Source organism: Lactuca sativa, chromosome 5, assembly GCF_002870075.4.
Source record: "Lactuca sativa cultivar Salinas chromosome 5, Lsat_Salinas_v11, whole genome shotgun sequence".
Lineage (NCBI taxonomy): Eukaryota > Viridiplantae > Streptophyta > Magnoliopsida > Asterales > Asteraceae > Lactuca > Lactuca sativa.
The window spans coordinates 319,459,489-319,476,972 of record NC_056627.2 but is presented as its reverse complement, the minus strand read 5'-3'; the positions used below and the strand labels follow the sequence as shown (position 1 = coordinate 319,476,972).

Here is a 17,484-nt window from a genome sequence, read left to right as displayed (position 1 = left end):
TCTTCGGGTGGCTGAAATGGGTAAGAGGGATGAAATCTCATTATATATATATATATATATATATATATATATATATATATATATATATATATATATATATATATATATATATATATATATATATAATTTTTCGGGTCGGGGCGGGTCGGGGCATGCATACCCCACTCCTTGACCCGAACTCGAACTAAAAACCCGATAATGACCCGAAACCCGACCCGAAACCCGATAAGAGTGACCCGACCCGCCCCAAAATCTTCGGGGTTCGGGTTTTCTCGTCGGGTTCGGGTTTTTTTTGCCATCCCTAAGTTCAGTAGAAGAAAAAAAAAAATACAATCTGTACAATAATAAATAGATGACGTGAAATAATATTGTTTTATCATTTGTGCTTTTAGATTAGTTTTACTCATCGTTCAAATAGACTAGATTGTAAAGGATTTAATGAATGATAATCGACACAAACCTTATATTTCTATGAAAATTTCAAATAGTGACATGATTACTTATCCATTTTAACATAGCATAAACTCTTTAATAGTTTTAATGAAGTATGAGAAAATAAAACTCATATACAGAGCGATATATCTAATCATATATCTTTGGTTTCTAATACTACTTAATGATATTATTAATGTGTAAAGATTAAACAAATTCACTTTCTGTTGCCCGATTGACAATTTTTTATGTTTGCTACAATTTATTTACATTGTTCAAATTCGATAGGGTGGTTGTTGGAGCTCTACATGTTCTAATTCCCTTAATTTTATTTTCGCTATATATAAATTCAAAAACCAATTATATTCTTTATGATGTTCATTATGAAAATTAAATAAATAGAGGATCTGAACTTACACTCATGATACACCAGCAATGAAAGAAAACTTATACATACGATGATCACATGTAATTTGTTGAGCTTGGCCATTGTCGATGGGTGTTCTTTTGAGAACAAGAGATGAAGAGGAATTTGATGAATGATAGTTGAGGAAACTATTGTATTTTATCTAATATTAAGACACATAAGATTAATTATAGAAAATATTTTTCATACTTAATGCATTTCATATTTTTCATTAAAGAATATTCGTATTCCATATTTAATTATATTGATATTCCCATAATTAATATTATTATTATATGCACATATTAAAAAAAATCCAAACAAATGTTAGAAGATCCTTAAAAACAATTCAGTAAGTAACTCTCAAGGGAGTTTACTCGACCCATTTTTTCTATAATTCGTTAGCAGCCTAACAATTCAACTTTTTTATTTAAATGAATAATATATATAATTAAATTTATTTTATTTAAAAATATAACAAATATATAGTGTATTTTATTTGTTATTTTTTAAAAAATAAAATCTAATTTATAGTTTATAAATAATTAAAATAATAGAAAAACAACCAATATAATCAGATATTTGTGGGAGATATGTACAACCAATTCATTTTGACAATATCTATTTTTTTTTCTCTTTTTAGGAAGTCTATGTTTTTTGGTGAACTATTAATATTGGTCACCAACGAACTCATTAATTATTAGTCACCAATTAACGAAAACTACTCCAAACTCACTTCATTTCATCATCAATATGGTGTTAGTCACCGGTAAGACACCAATTTGATGTTATATAATTCATTTTACATCAAAAATATCAAACTTAATTTTTTTAGATAAATCGTTAAATACTTAATATAATAATTTAAGATTAATTTATCAAAATATATTATTGTTACAAAAATCTAAATAGGAGCTTTAAAATGAGTACAATATTAAATATGATATGATATATAAAATTATTAATATACATTTAAAATCTATCATTATTTTAGCAAATTTTCATAACATAAATATTTAGAAATTAAGAAATTGCCAATGACATATCAAAATTGTTTTGTTTTTACAAAAACTACATGATGACCCGCGTTAAACGCGGGGAACATATATAAAAAAAAGAAGATGAAGTAACGCTATTGATTATTATAATGTCTAAAAAAATAAAATGAAATGTCTGATTATCTATAATTGTTGAAGAACCTCTTTACAACATTCTTTATTTTATTAGTTGGACGACCTTCATCATCACATACGAGTAAATATGAAGAAAAAAAACGAACAAAAAATACGCAAGTAAAAAAATACATATCTTGCAATAATATTTCTTTGGTGGCGTGTACATCATGCAATGATAGTTGTACAAACGTTATTGGACTGAGATCGGAACTTTTGTGAAGAGAAAAAGATTTACAATTTTCTCACTCAAAAGGTGGGGAGGGGGGGGGGGGGTAACTTGCTCTCTATCTGTCATATGCAAAAAGACGTGAATACCCTTTTAATCCTTATCATAATGATCATGAAAACAGAAGTGGAAAATAGTAAAAATGGAAAATGGCAAAAACATATAAAACTGGAAAATGGTAAATACATGTGAAACTGTAGAATCTCAAAGTAGGATGCTATTTAACAGATTTTCCAACTTCAAAATCTGTCACAAATAGTAACCTACTTTGAAAAATCTTGAAATAAAGTGTTTTTTTTGGTCATTTTTTCAAAAAACAAATAGAAAAGTTGCAAATTTGTCATTTTTTTGTAGATAACAGAAATGTGTCGTTTTAGGTATTTTTTTGGTCCTTCATCGTCACATATGAGTAAATCTAAAAAAAATAAACAAAAAATATGCAAGTAAAAAAATACATATCTTGCAATAATATTTCTTTGTTGGCATGTACATCATGCAATGATAGTTGTACAAGCGTTATTGGACTGAGATCGGGACTTTTGTGAAGAGAAAAAGATTTACAATTTTCTCACTCAAAAGGTAAGGTGACTTGTTCTCTATCTGTCATATGCAGAAAAGACGTGAATAACCTTTTAGTCATTATCATAATGAACATGAAAACAGAAATGGAAAACAATAAAAATGGAAAATGATAAAAACATATAAAACTAGAAAATGGTAAATACATGTGAAACTGCACAATCTCAAAGTAGGATGCTATTTAACAGATTTTCCAAATTCAAAATCTATCAAAAATAGTAACCTACTTTGAAATTCTTTGAAATAAAGTGTTTTTTTGGTCATTAAAAAAACAAATACAAAAGTTACAAATTGGTCATTTTTTGTAGATAACATAAATACGTCATTTTTTGTATTTCTTTTTACAGAAAAGTAGCAATTGTTAATTAGGACATTTTTTTGGAATTTTATTTCTCTTATGGACTTTTTTTTTTTCTGTCCATGGATTTTGACAAGTGTTTTGGTCATTTTATCCGAAAACATAGAATTGGTTAATTTTGTTAGAAAATTGAAACAAAAAAATATGTTGTAATTTTTGTTTATATGAACTATTTAAAAAGAGAATGCCTACAAAATTATTCTAAGGATTGCTACTGAAAGTTTGTCGGTAGGTAGGTATATATATATATATATATATATATATATATATATATATATATATATATATATATATATATATATATATATTGCATTTTTGGTCCTTATTATATGGGAAATCTTCAGAAAAGTCCCAATATTTACGGAAAAGTTACACTTTAGTCCCAAGATTTTTTTTTGAACGAAAAAATCCCGAAAACCGGCAAAAATTTGCAGTTTGACCCTTTTTGACCGGTTGAAACCGGTACCAAATTAATTTGGGACTATTTCATAAACTAATCCAAAATATTAGGATTTTTCTGTAAACAAAAAATATTAGGACTTTTCTGTAAACAAAAATATTATGACTTTTCTACAAACAGAACCCTTATTATTATTATTATTATTATTATTATTATTATATAAATAAGAATACTATTTTTTGAATTTGTTATTATTAATATTGTTACTAATACATATAAATGCATTAAATGAAAAACTAATATCAATGACATTGTTTAAGGGTTGAGGTGGAGGAGATGGTGATGTTTTTAGCATTGAAATCGTGAATGTCTGTTTGTATATTTTTTACTTTGTATATGGTCATTTAATATTTGTTATTATTGTTTTCAATTCAGAATATTAATACTTAACAATTTGAAAGAAGTTGCATATTAATAGTTTAATCTCACTTTGTATATAAAATTGTTTAAGGTAGAAGAATTACTTTCCAAATCCAACAAATCCACTACAAACATCTGCATAGGTAACCCATATCAAAATTCAAAAGTATTAATTACAGTAGTGGATATGTTGAATTTGAAAAATAATCCTTCCACCTTAAACATTTTTATATACAAAGTGAGAAATCCTTCTAGCTTATACTATTTATAAATAATTTTACAAATATGTAACTTCTTTTAAATTGTTACGTATTATTATTCTGAATTGAAAACAATAACAACAAATGTGAAATGACCATAACAAAGTAAAAATATACAAGCAAATATTTATGCTTTCAATGCTAAAAGCATCAACATCTCCTCCACATTCACCCTTAAACAATGTCATTAATATTATTATTTTTTTTTTCACTTAAATGCATTTATATGTATTAGTAACAATATTAATAATAACAAGTTCAAAAAATGGTATTCTTGTTTATATTTTAATAATAATAATAATAATAATAATAATAATAATAATAATAATGGTTCTGTTTGTAGAAAAGTCATAATATTTTTTATTATAGAAAAATCCTAATATTTTTTGTTTACAGAAAAGTCCCAATATTTTGGATTAGTTTACGAAGTAGTCTCAAATTAATTTGGTACCGGTTTCAACCGCTCAAAAAGGGTCAAACTGTAAATTTTTGCCGGTTTTCGGGACTTTTTCGTTCAAAAAAAAAATCTTGGGACTAAAGTGTAACTTTTCCGTATATATTGGGACTTTTATGAAGATTTCCCTATTATATGTTCAAACACCGTTCTCATGCTAAACACAACATAGATTTGCAACTATTTAGTCATTTTTCAACAAAACACATACACATGAGAGTACAATGTTATAATCAACCACTAAATGAAAGTATGTTGCGGTAATGACAACAATGTACTTTAATATATATTTTTCTGATTACAAGATCCTATTTTCATTCATGGACCAAAATCATTATGAAATAACAAAATCAGGATACAAATTACAAACTGAATCCTACTTTTGGTACCAAAACTGGAAGAAATAATTAAAATTTTGGTCCTTATGCATACTATCTTTTTCCTAAAAAAGAAAATAAGGGATGTCATACTGTGTAAAATGCATCCAATCATGGCATTGTACTTTCACTTTTATTTTCTTACTATGACATTCTAATTTGAAATTATAACCAACAAACCACAATGAAAATTTGTTTTGTATACATATCTAAAAAATTAACTGATATAAACCTTGTTTAAGTAACTATGTGGCTGTAACATGTAAGAGGGACCAAAAATGAAAATAACAATGTGTTTTTTTCTTCTTTGATGATTACAGGATATCCTATTTTTCCAACTGGGACTAAAAATGTCATAGTAATTCATGGATAAAGTTGAATGATCATCAAACTCTCGATACATATAAGTTTTTATTTGAACAAGCTAAATTAATAAACATGTTATCAATTTTGAACAAAATGAAAAAATCTTCTAAAATTCAAGGATATAAAACGTTGTTTTAACATTAATATCTACAAAATATAGTTTTTTAAGGCTTTTTTTGTCACACGAGACATGACTGGATTATACAAATAAGAAGATTTACAAACAAAAAAAATTTGAGAGGGATCAAGTTCTTCTCTTAGTGCTTTAGGCGAGAGGGAGCAAATTTGGAATCGTTTAAACATCATTTAATAAATTTCATTTCATACGCTAATAAATTTATTATTATTAACGGTGTAATCTAAGTTGGTATCATAGTCCCCAAACAAAATAGTGGTTATGGACCACAATTTAAAATAACAATTCTCATGATATAATAATGATGGTAAAAAAGTATTCAACATAACCAGGTAAAATGTGGCACAATAAAAATATTAAAATCAATGCATATCATACAATTGTCTAAACTAATGCATCGTGAGAACCGCTAATTCAAATCACAATGATCACAATATTATTTGTGACCGTTATATTTGTTTAGATTACACCACTAATAAAAAAATTAATTTTTTTATTAGCTTATGGTTTGATACTTAGTAAATCAAACAAATATATTTAATTGATTATGATAATAAACATACATTGATTTGTTTGATTTATTAAATATTTCATGATGCATTAGTTTAAATATATGGTGACATGCATACATTTGAATATTTTTGTCAAGCAACATCTTATATGAGTATGATGAATGCTTCGTTATCGTCACTATTACATCATGAGGACTACTATTTCAAGTTATGGTATGAGATAACTATTTACTTTGTGATCATGATACCAAATTAGGTTACACCACTAATAAAAAAAAATTGTATTATTAGTATATGGTGTGACACTTAATATATCAAACGAAAAATACTCTATCAGTTTGGTGTTGATGTCATATTTGTATGTTTTTTATTTAAATTTGTTTCAAAATTTAATTATCTTTGTTATTTATATATACTTTATTTTGATAATATATAAATAAAAGTAAAATTAAAAGTAGAACAAAAAAATAAAAGTAAAATAATAAGTAAACACAATTAAGGGTAGGTTGTGAAAACAAAATCAAGGACATGAGTTAACAAATTAAAAGCGTAAAAATTAAAATAAAAAATGTAGACAAAATCTCTATATGGGATAAATTCAAGGATTTTTATGATTATGTTTTTAAAGGTTTTCAAAGAGCATAAAAAGAAAAAAAAAATACCATTTTATCAAATCGATTTATAAAAACACTAAGTGGAAGTATGAACATTCTTACATAAGTTGATATACAAACAAGGTTTTGAAAACCGGACCGGAGACTGAACCGGTCGTCTTACTGGTTCGATGGTTCAGATGGTCCAACCGGTCGGACCGGTCTCAAAAACCGGATGATGTCATAATTATATTTAATTATATAAAAAATACAAAAAATGAAAAAATTAGATATTTTTTAAAATTTCCGGTTTTACCGGTTCGACCGGTTTTCACCGGTTCAAACGATTACCGGTTTTTGGCCTTTAAGAACCGGATCGGGGGCCGGTTCCCGGTTGAACCGGTCGAACCGGCTGGTCCGGTCCGGTTTTCAAAACATGGTATACAAACTACTATTTAATTTACCAAATGCTAATTGTTTTTTACTTGTCAGTTGAGTTTCTTTTTTAATTCATTAAATGTATATTTACGTTTCTTTTATAATTTGCATTATTTAACATTTAAAGTTTTTAATTATTTAACATTTAAAGTTTTCATGTGCAAAATCTATCCACTATTCCATCGTTTTTCTTTAAATTTATATACTCAAGAAATATGTTGTCCAACATATATATATATATATATATATATATATATATATATATATATATATATATATATATATATATATATATATATATATATATATATATATATATATATAGGGTTAGGTTATATTGTTTCTAGTAACTATTGTGTGCCAGAATGCACAGATCTGGACCACCGGATGAATAGAATCAACAATCATGATATGATAGTCTATGATATTACAATAGGGTAGCATGTATCCTATAATCATCAAATTTCAGCAAAAGGGTATTTTGGTCAATTAACCTATTTTAAAAAAGGAAATTTTCGGATTTTAAGGGATCATTAATTCCCTTATTTTTTAAAAATCAGAATTTTTTAAATTAATTCTAATTCAAATTTTAATATTACTTTTAATAATAACCGATTTTATTCTGTCAGAATGACAAAAAAGTCAACAATAAACTAATAAACATATTACGGTTTTATTCTTGCAGAATATTGTTTCATTTAATATACTTTTTATATTAAACATGTTTAAAGAATTATACAAGATATTATCAAGAATAACATTTTCTAAAGAATACAGATTTTATTCTTTAAGAATCACTATTTACATTCATCGGTAAAGAAAAAGACTATAAACAATTATTACAATCATTCTAAAAAAATTATGACTAATAATAATATTCCGAAAGAATATTATTGCTAAGAAACAATTTATAAATTCTGACAGAATACATTATGTTAGAATACAAATATCGTTCTCCATGTTTTCTTCATTTTCCACATTAATGTCAACATCTTCAAAACCTAAATTCACAAAGAAAACATAATCAACTTTCAAAATATTAAAAATTTTAGTGCATTAAATAGAATAAAACAATTAATCCATATTCTATTCCAACAGAAATAGAATTCGTGATTCAAAATCAAAAAGCAATTGGATGAAAAGTTCATAGATGAGGGTTCATTTTAATTAATAAAGTTTGCAAAGTGAATGGGTTACACGAGAGGGTATACCTCCTGTGTTCGGTTTCTAAGAGAATAAAAACTATAAAAAAAATATACATATTTCATTCCAACAAAATTGGAATTCTTGATTCCATTCCGATAGAATTTGAATTCAAGATTCAGTTACCGTATGCATTCTATTGGAAAAATATCAAAGTGAAAAATAACATAATCAACTTTAAATTAGTATAACTTTTCAGTATATTCTGTCGGAATGGCTCATTCTATAAGAATAATTACCTTCAAATCTTACTATATGATGATAACATTCTGTGAGAAACTTGTTATAATCAAAATTAGTTTCATAATCCATTAAACAAAAAAAATTTAATGAAGATATATAAACAGTAAATTGAAGAAGATGCTAAGAAAAACAAAAAATTATGCTAAAAATCAATTCACAATTCTGTAGCCTTAGAAATTGTGAACACACTTACACACATACCCCCTTTAATTAACTCACATGGAATAAAAAAATTTAACTTAATCAGTGAAAATGAAATCGTCTACAACAACAAAAAGTAGTTAAATTAAGAATAAATTCAAATTATTCTATACTAAAGACGAATGAATCAAAACAATCAAACACACAATATCGATCACAAATATGTTAATTGTAAAAAACCAAAGAAACAAAACATCAAAAGTTATAGGGTTTAATTACTCACGGTATATGTAAAAACAAACTTAAAGTTGATTAAGGATCAGATCAATGCTTTATTAAAGGATTAATTTAATGTAATAAATATGTGCTCAGAAGAAGGAAAAAAAGGTGCATATCGTAGATATAGCCACATGTATATAGATATTAAGCATACAGTGAAGAAATAATTTACAATGAGGCCACAAACTTTTAAGAATGGAAATAAACCTTCACTCAAAAATGGTTCGACGCCATTTAAACAAATATTAGTCGATCCTTTATTGTTTTGGATTAATTCTCCAATGGACGACAATAGTGAATGAGAAGGCAATAAATTAATTAAAAAATATCTTATAATTATAGATGACGAAGGAAATTACAACCCTAGAAACTATAAAATAATTACCTGGCTAGTGAATCGAAAAATCGCAAAGCAGGGAGAGTTAGGGTTTCCTTCCGTTAAATCTAAAAACGACGACTGGTCACACAGTGGTAACAATCAAGAGGGTAATCGATTAACTTGAATCATGAGAAGAGACGGTGTAGCTGACGATCGATTGTAGAAGAAGAAGAAGAAGCGGTGAATTAGAAACGATATTGAATACGATTTAGGGCTAATGTTCTAAATTTATCTTTGATTTTTGAGTGAAATCAGGAATATTAATTATCTTCCATAATTAACTAGCAAAGATTACTATAATACCCTTAACTGATTTATTTAATTATTTATTTTTTCCTAAATTCCTATTGGTGCATTCATGCATACAATAGTTGCTAAAAACATTTGAACCTAGCTCTCTCTCTCTCTCTATATATATATATATATATATATATATATATATATATATATATATATATATATATATATATATATAGAAAAAGAAGTAGTTTATTACTTCAGATGAAAAAAATAAAAAGAAAATAGTATATATGCACACTTCAAGTTATATAAATAGGTAAGAACCTAATGAAATTCAGGATAAAACCGGAATGCATTGTAATTTTATAGGAAAAATTACTCAAAAACCATTTACAGCCAATTCATTTATTGATTCCAAAATAGACAGTCAATCTTGAACTTAGAACTCCTTCATACAAGAAAATACCAAAATTGCCTTTTTGTCAAATAAAATTAAATAACCTAGTAACTTTGACTACACTTGAACCAAACAACGTTGATTTCAAGAAATCAGTTTCTCTCTTTATCATTAAAATACCAGGAGCAATATAAGAACAAGAAGCTAAACCAATTTCCAAAACCATTTTGACCAAAATGCCCCTAATTCAACATCCAGTAACAATGATAAAAATATAACTCAATCTTGATCTCCATGCTCTCATCATAAGCAGTGTTTCTGTCAAAAGAATCCCACAAACACCAATAAAACCCAGGAATAGGGAACCCACCAAAATCTTCCAAAAATACCCTCCAAACCAAGAGGTAGAATTGTCACTGATAAAACCAAATCTGTCATTCCCCTCTACGAAATCCAAGCCGACAAACCCATAATTTTTTGTACATGGTCTAATAAAAATCCCAAATATAGTATTCCGTTTATAAAAAAGACTGAAATACCCCTATTCATTACAAATCAACTTGCTGCTATGAATAAAAATTTGACAAGCACATAGAATTAGTTCCACTCTAATAAAAAGTAATATACCTAAAGAAACGAAACCTTTCCAGATTACCAACCTTTTTCATAGCTTTATTAATGTTGTCCTTCTGCTCATAACCCACTGTAAATGTTACAAGGTACCTTGGTTTAATAATCAAGGCCTGCAAAATACAAAATTTCACCTTATCAACTAAATGTAATTAACTAATTACCAACACAAAATTAAAATAATGGATGAGAGGCCTGAGTATTTTTCCTCTATGTAACCAAGATCAATGGATGGAATTGGAGTAGATGGAAAGCTCATATGTTTCAAAGACAATACTTTTTACCTTTTTTAACTACTTTTGATAAAATTATGTTTATGTGAATCAAAGAGTGATAAAACTGTTGAAAATGTACCTTGGATAATGAAATTGTTGGGGAGGATACTCCTAAAAAGAATCCAAATACAATACTGATAAAAGTTGTTACTATTAGCCTCATTGCCTCGTTTGGTTTTCTTACCATTCTACTGCATAAAAAATAATTGTAAATGAAAATGAACATATATTTTTTTCATTGTAAGGAAACAACAACTCAAGTGAAGAAGAAGAACATGTGCATAGGTGTTCCCATATTTGTTTTGAAATGGATGCTTGTTTAAAACTCTTGTGAATCAATTTACTTTGAGTGACTCATAACATGTGTTTGAATGTAAACGATTATTGAGGTTTGAAGAACCATAATCAATTGATTGTAGGTTGTTAAAATCTGATTTATTTCACCTAATATGAAGTGAAAAACATAATCGTAATCATTTCCAAACACTAATACTGATTATTGCTATTTAGTTTGCAATGTTTATGCTGTTTAAACCTAGATCTGGAGCTATAAAAACTTATCAATCAGTTTAATTTCTTGTGTAGCTACAAAAAATATAGTTTTTTTTTCTATATATTACTAACCGACAACTATATTTACTGAATTACCAAACCAAATACGACATTCATAAACAAACAAGGTGGAGAAAGAAATTGGGGAGAAATGAAATCAACCAATGCAAATCAACTCAGCCTAGATCGTAATCTAATAATATAAACCAGAACAAAATACATATCAACTATCATAATCAATTTACATGAACTATACATAAATATAGCGCTATCGTCAATTTCAATACCTGAAATGAGCTACAACAGAAGAAACCCTTGATTTGTGGCGAAAACACTTTTTTGATTAGGCAGTCTTTGAAAAAGAACCCTAGAAAAACCCATGACATGATGGAAATTGGAAGCATATACGTATATAAAGATGAGACCTTTATAAAAATTAACATGGTTGGAAGAAAATCCAGAGTCCAAAGTCATCGATTGTGTGAAGATAAACCAAAGTAAAGAAAAGAACGACACTGGGAGGATGAAAGAAACTTGTATTTGTACCCGTAAGTGAGAGATTAAAGAAGAAAATGAGGACATTGCAAGGAAATCTTAGACCTTTTGGTTTTAATCGATTGTTTCTTGGTCAGTTCTCAATCGATTGTATGATAATCATCACTCAAAGGATGTGAGATAATGGACATTCAATTCGTTCATGTAACTCCGAAATCAAACCAATCATATTTTAAAAACCATTTCTTAGGTGTTTTTGGCATCAATTGAAGTAGAAGGGAATGGTCTTTAGCACCCCTCCAGAGTTGAAGTTAAGAAGAGAAAAGAAAGGAAATGAGAGGAAAACAAGAGAGATTGGTGCTCCGAGTTTTATTAAGGGAAGGAAGTGGAAGGAAATGGAAGGATCATTTTCCCTCCTAACTTTCCTTCCGATTTGGGAGGATTCGGAAAGAAAGAACAAAATGGTTAATTTTCCTTTCATTTCTCTCCAACTCGGGAGCACCAAAGAGAAATCTCTTTTCCTTTCTTTTCTCTTATTTTCTCTCCTTATTTCTTTTCTCTTCTCTTTCTTTTCTTTGCTACAACTCGAGAGCGGGGTGTAGATGATGAACAGAAGGAGAGATAGAGAGAGTAAATGATGAAGGACGGAAGATTATGTCAACAAATAATCTAGAGGGATTGGAGATTGAAACGTAATCAATGGTCTTAATTTATTAAGTGTAGAATTAAGGGTTCTTTTTTAATACTAGAGATAGTATGATACTAAGAAATTTATTGTGATTATAATTTTGTAGCAGCGGGAATTTTTTTTTAGGTAAAGGGTGTTTGAGTGAAAAGACTATGTCAACAAATAATCTAGGGGTCTAGAATAGAATATAGGATTGAAATGTAATTAATGGTATTGATTTATTAAGTGTAGAATTAAAGGTTCTCTTTTAATAATATTTAGAGATAGTATGATACTAAGAAATTTATTGTGATTATAATTTTGTAGCAGCGGGAAATTTTTTATTAAATCCTAAAGTGTCATGCATGGTTGTCAATGTGTATACACCGCAGATCCTTAGATTAAACATTAATTATTCAATAAGTTATTGAGACATTTTAATCATTTTTTGGGTACCATGGTTGTATATAGAGATTTTACCAATGTAAGGAGGCCTGGGAGAGAAGAGTGTGACTAAGATTGGTGAGAGTGGATTTTTTTCATTTAGACTTGTCATTTTGAGAAGAGCTGCTGAGACATGACACAAAAGTTAAGACTGTATTGAGCACAAAATTAGTAAGAGTTAATGTTGTTGATAAAGAAATCTCGTTATTATCGTAGGAGATTACTATGATTTGTTTCATTTTATCCATTCCTGTTAGGCTTTTGTTTAGAATCTGTATTGAATAAGGATTACGTTTCCTGGTTCTATATATACCAACTTTGTGAATGAATGAAAAACAAGTTTTTACAATAATTGATTTGTTTATGGTAGCAGAGCAGGTATCTCACCTGCTTTAGAAAATCACATCGCCAGGGATGGCAGAAGACAAACCAGAGTCATCGAAGGATGGAGCCTCCACCAACATCGATTCTAATTTTTCATACTACATCCATTCATCAGAATATCCCATGCAGATGCACATAAATGATGTTCAGACGGACAACAACTACAATAATTGGGCTCACGAGATGACAATTTTTCTTTTTGCCAAGAACAAAATCGGTTTCATTAATGGAACTAACGATAAACTGGATGCAGAATCAGAAACCTATATGTCGTGGATGTGATGTGATGCCATGATAAAGGGATGGATGACCATTGCCATGGAAAACACATTAGGTTAAGCGTGAAGTATGCCAATACAGTTAGCGAGATTTGGACTGATCTTGAAGAAAGATTCGATAAGGAAAGTGCTCCACGAGCATACGAGCTGAAACAATCGCTTACAAGAACAAGGAAAGAAGGAACCGCTATTTCTTGTTACTACATGAAATTGCGATCCATATGGGATGAGATACAGTTGATGACACTCACCCCTCGCTGTGAGTGTGCTGGTTGTACGTGTGATATAGGTAAAAGGTTGAATCAATCCAAGGATAAAGAAAGGATCTACGAGTTCCTCATGGGACTTGACAATGAGTATTCTACCATCAAAACTCCAATTTTAGCCCTGAAACCTGCACCAAGCCTAGATGCAACTTATCACCTGGTAATACAAGAAGAGCACCAACGAGCCATCATTGTTGCGAAGAAACCCACAAACGAGGCTACAACTTTTCAAGCTTTCATTCATGGGAAAAAAGAGATCGGTGGTGATCATAGTCAGCAAAACAAAAACGCAGTGCAGAAGGATCCCAAACAAGGCAATAATGATGAATCAGAATGTACCTTCTCTAGGAAAAAGGGTCACAACAAGAAGGTTATTTAAAACGTATCGGGTATCCGGATTGGTGGTCAGGCAAAGGAAAATAAGAAAAAGGAAAGGTGAGGGTATCCTACGGAAACGATGAACCTACCCCTTACTTGGTTTGTCGACTGAATAATACCAAAGGCTCCTCAAAAACTTTTCAAAAGATGAAGAAACCAACACTTATCTCATTGTTAACATGGCTGATAAGACTGATCATGACGAGGCTTAGGTTGTTGACTCAGGCGCAACTAAACACATAATTTGCAATCAAAGGTTACTTGAAAAAGTTACTATAATCACCTTCGAACCTCTTTTCATCATTCCTAATGGTGATCGTATAAATGTTAAAGGGATAGGAGATTGCAAGTAGCAAAACAATATGAATATTGATAAAGTTTTGCACATACCTAATTTTAGTTGTAACTTACTGTCTGTTAGTAGAGTCACTAAAGACATGCAATGTGCCATAACGTTTCTTCCTAATTTTTGTTATATGCAGGACTTAATCTCAAGGAACCTGATTGGCATGGGTAAGTGAAAACAGGGTCTATACCGAATGGGCATGGAAGAAAGGCAAATGAGAGTGTTGATGATGACAAGCAATGTGGATCTATGGCACAAAAGGTTGAGTCATGCTTCCGAGTCCAAGCTTAAACATGTTAGTGTCTTATGTAGTTTTTCTAGAAATTTTAAGGGTAGAGTTTGTGATTCATGTGTAAAGGTAAAGCACACTAGATTGTCCTTTCCAAAGAGTTCAATAAAAACTAATGGTTGTTTTGAGTTAATACATTGTGATGTTTGGGGTAAATGCCGTACACCTACACATAAGGGTGTTAGTTATTTTCACACAATTGTTGATGATTATAGTAGAGCTCTATGGGTATATTTACTGAAATACAAGAGTGATGCAGTAACTTGTTTAATGAACTTTCACAATATGGTTAGAACATAATTTGACTAGAAAATTAAAAGAATAAGGATTGACAACGGTGGTGAGTTTGTATCACTAACAATGAAAGATTATTATGCTAAGGAAGGAATCATGCTAGAGACCACTTTTCCCCACACTCCACAACAAAACAGTGTTGTGGAACATAAGCATAGACATATTCTTGAGATAGCACCCACTCTAAAATATGAAGCAACCCTTGTTGTTGGATTCTGGGGGAATTGCATCCTGGCAGCCACATACATCATAATCAGATTGCCTTCAAAGGCAATAGAGCATAACCCCCCCCTGTGAAATTGTATTTGGCCAAAAACCAGACTATAATCACATTAAAGTGTTTGGTTGTTTGGTTTACAAGAGAAACACAGATACAAAAGGTGACAAGTTCGAAGAGAAGGGGAGACCAGGAATTTTTATTGGATACCCACAAGGGTAGAAAGGGTATCATGTTCATGACATCAAAGACAATAATTATTTTGTATCAAGGGACATTAGATTTGTTGAAAATGAGTTCCTGTTCAAAGCTCAAGATATAAAAATAAGAGAAAATTGGACTTGATGAAGCTGATTTCCTTAGCAAAAATATACATGATGATGAAGAATTTATTAAGCATGAACCAATCGATGGTGTTAACACAATACATGAAGTCAATTCCAATTCAGATCGGACGGCTAATGGGATGACATCAGAAGAAAACATAGTGCCTGAAAATGAGCAGGATTTCAGTACCTCCTGCCTTTATCGATACACAACTGAGTGCAAATCTGAGAGAAAAGAGAAATAAGAGTCGACCCAATCATCTAAATGACTTTGGAGTGAAATTGCTCCCTTTGATAGACCGTGCCTCAGTAACACTCGTCCAACATGCATTGATGGTACATGATCTTGCTAATTTTGTTTCTTATGATAAATTTATAGATTTTCACAAGGCTTTTCTAGCAGCCATTTGTTCTTACGTTGAGCCCAAGAACTTCAATCATGTCATGTAGAGCGTCAAGTTGAAGGAAGCCATGCAAAGATAAATAGAAGCACTTGAACAAACGAAACCCGGACTATTGAAGATCTACCTAAAGGAAAGTGTGCAGTCAACTCTAAATGGATCTATAAACTCAAGTAAAAACCCATTGGAGAAGTTAAAAGTTATAAGGCACGTCTTGTAGCCAGAGGATTTACTCAACAAGATGGGGTGGACTATCATGATACCTTTTCTCCAGTGGCTAAACTAGTCACAGTTCACACCTTTCCCGCTGTCACAGTCAAGAAGGATTGGATCATCCATCAAGTGGTTGTAAATAACGCGTTTCTGCATGGAGATTTGGATGAATACATCTACATGAAAATCCCACAAGGCTTTGATAAGGAAGGAGAAATAAGAGTGTGCAAGCTTCGGAAGTCTATTTATGGTATGTGACAAGCTTCGAGGAATTGGTATCAAAAGTTCACTACGTCATTATTGAGTGTTAGTTTCAAACAATATTATGCTGACAATTCCCTTTTCTTCTACAAACAATAAGGGAACTTGGTTGCAGCTCTTATTTATGTTGATGATGAAGTGATTGTTGTAAATGGCCAGAAGAAGATTCAACAGACGAAATATCATTTAAACAAGGAGTTTAGTATCAAGGGCCTTGGTCCTTTAAAATACTTCATCGGCACACAAGTTGCAAGAACAACTGATGGTCTAGTTTTGAGCCAACGAAAATATACATTGGACATTCTCGAAGATTATGGGATGATTGGATGTTGACCCAATGTTTCCCATGGAACAAAATTTGAAGCTTGATTAAGGTGAATACTGTCCTAATGTCACTCCTCATCAATATAGACGCTTGGTGAGAAGGCTTCTTTATCTTCAATCAACAAGGTTGGGTATAGCTTATTCAGTGAACATATTAAGTTAGTTTGTATCTGATCCTCACCAAAAACACTTGGATGCAACTTTTCATGTATTGCGTTATTTGAAGTCTTCCCCGGGTCAATGTATCTTTCTTTCTAAAGAAGGAGAAATAAATCTTGTACTTGGTGCTTTTAGGACGTGCTCCCATTTCATGGAAGACGAAGAAGCAGTCTTTTGTTTCTCGATCTTCTACTCAAGTCAAATATCGAGCCATGGAAACAAATGTGAGTGAAGTTTTGTGGTTATGTTGGCAACACAAAGATCTTAGTGT

General features: G+C 30.0%; 1 protein-coding gene across 1 annotated transcript; it reads left to right on the top strand.

Annotated features, from left to right (window-relative positions):
• Positions 1 to 13,763: 13,763 nt before the first annotated feature.
• LOC111890631 (uncharacterized) lies at positions 13,764 to 14,384 on the top strand. Its single transcript, XM_023886733.1, has one exon. It carries the CDS (start codon positions 13,764 to 13,766, stop codon positions 14,382 to 14,384), a length of 621 nt encoding a protein of 206 aa, XP_023742501.1.
• The last annotated feature ends 3,100 nt before the right edge of the window (positions 14,385 to 17,484 follow it).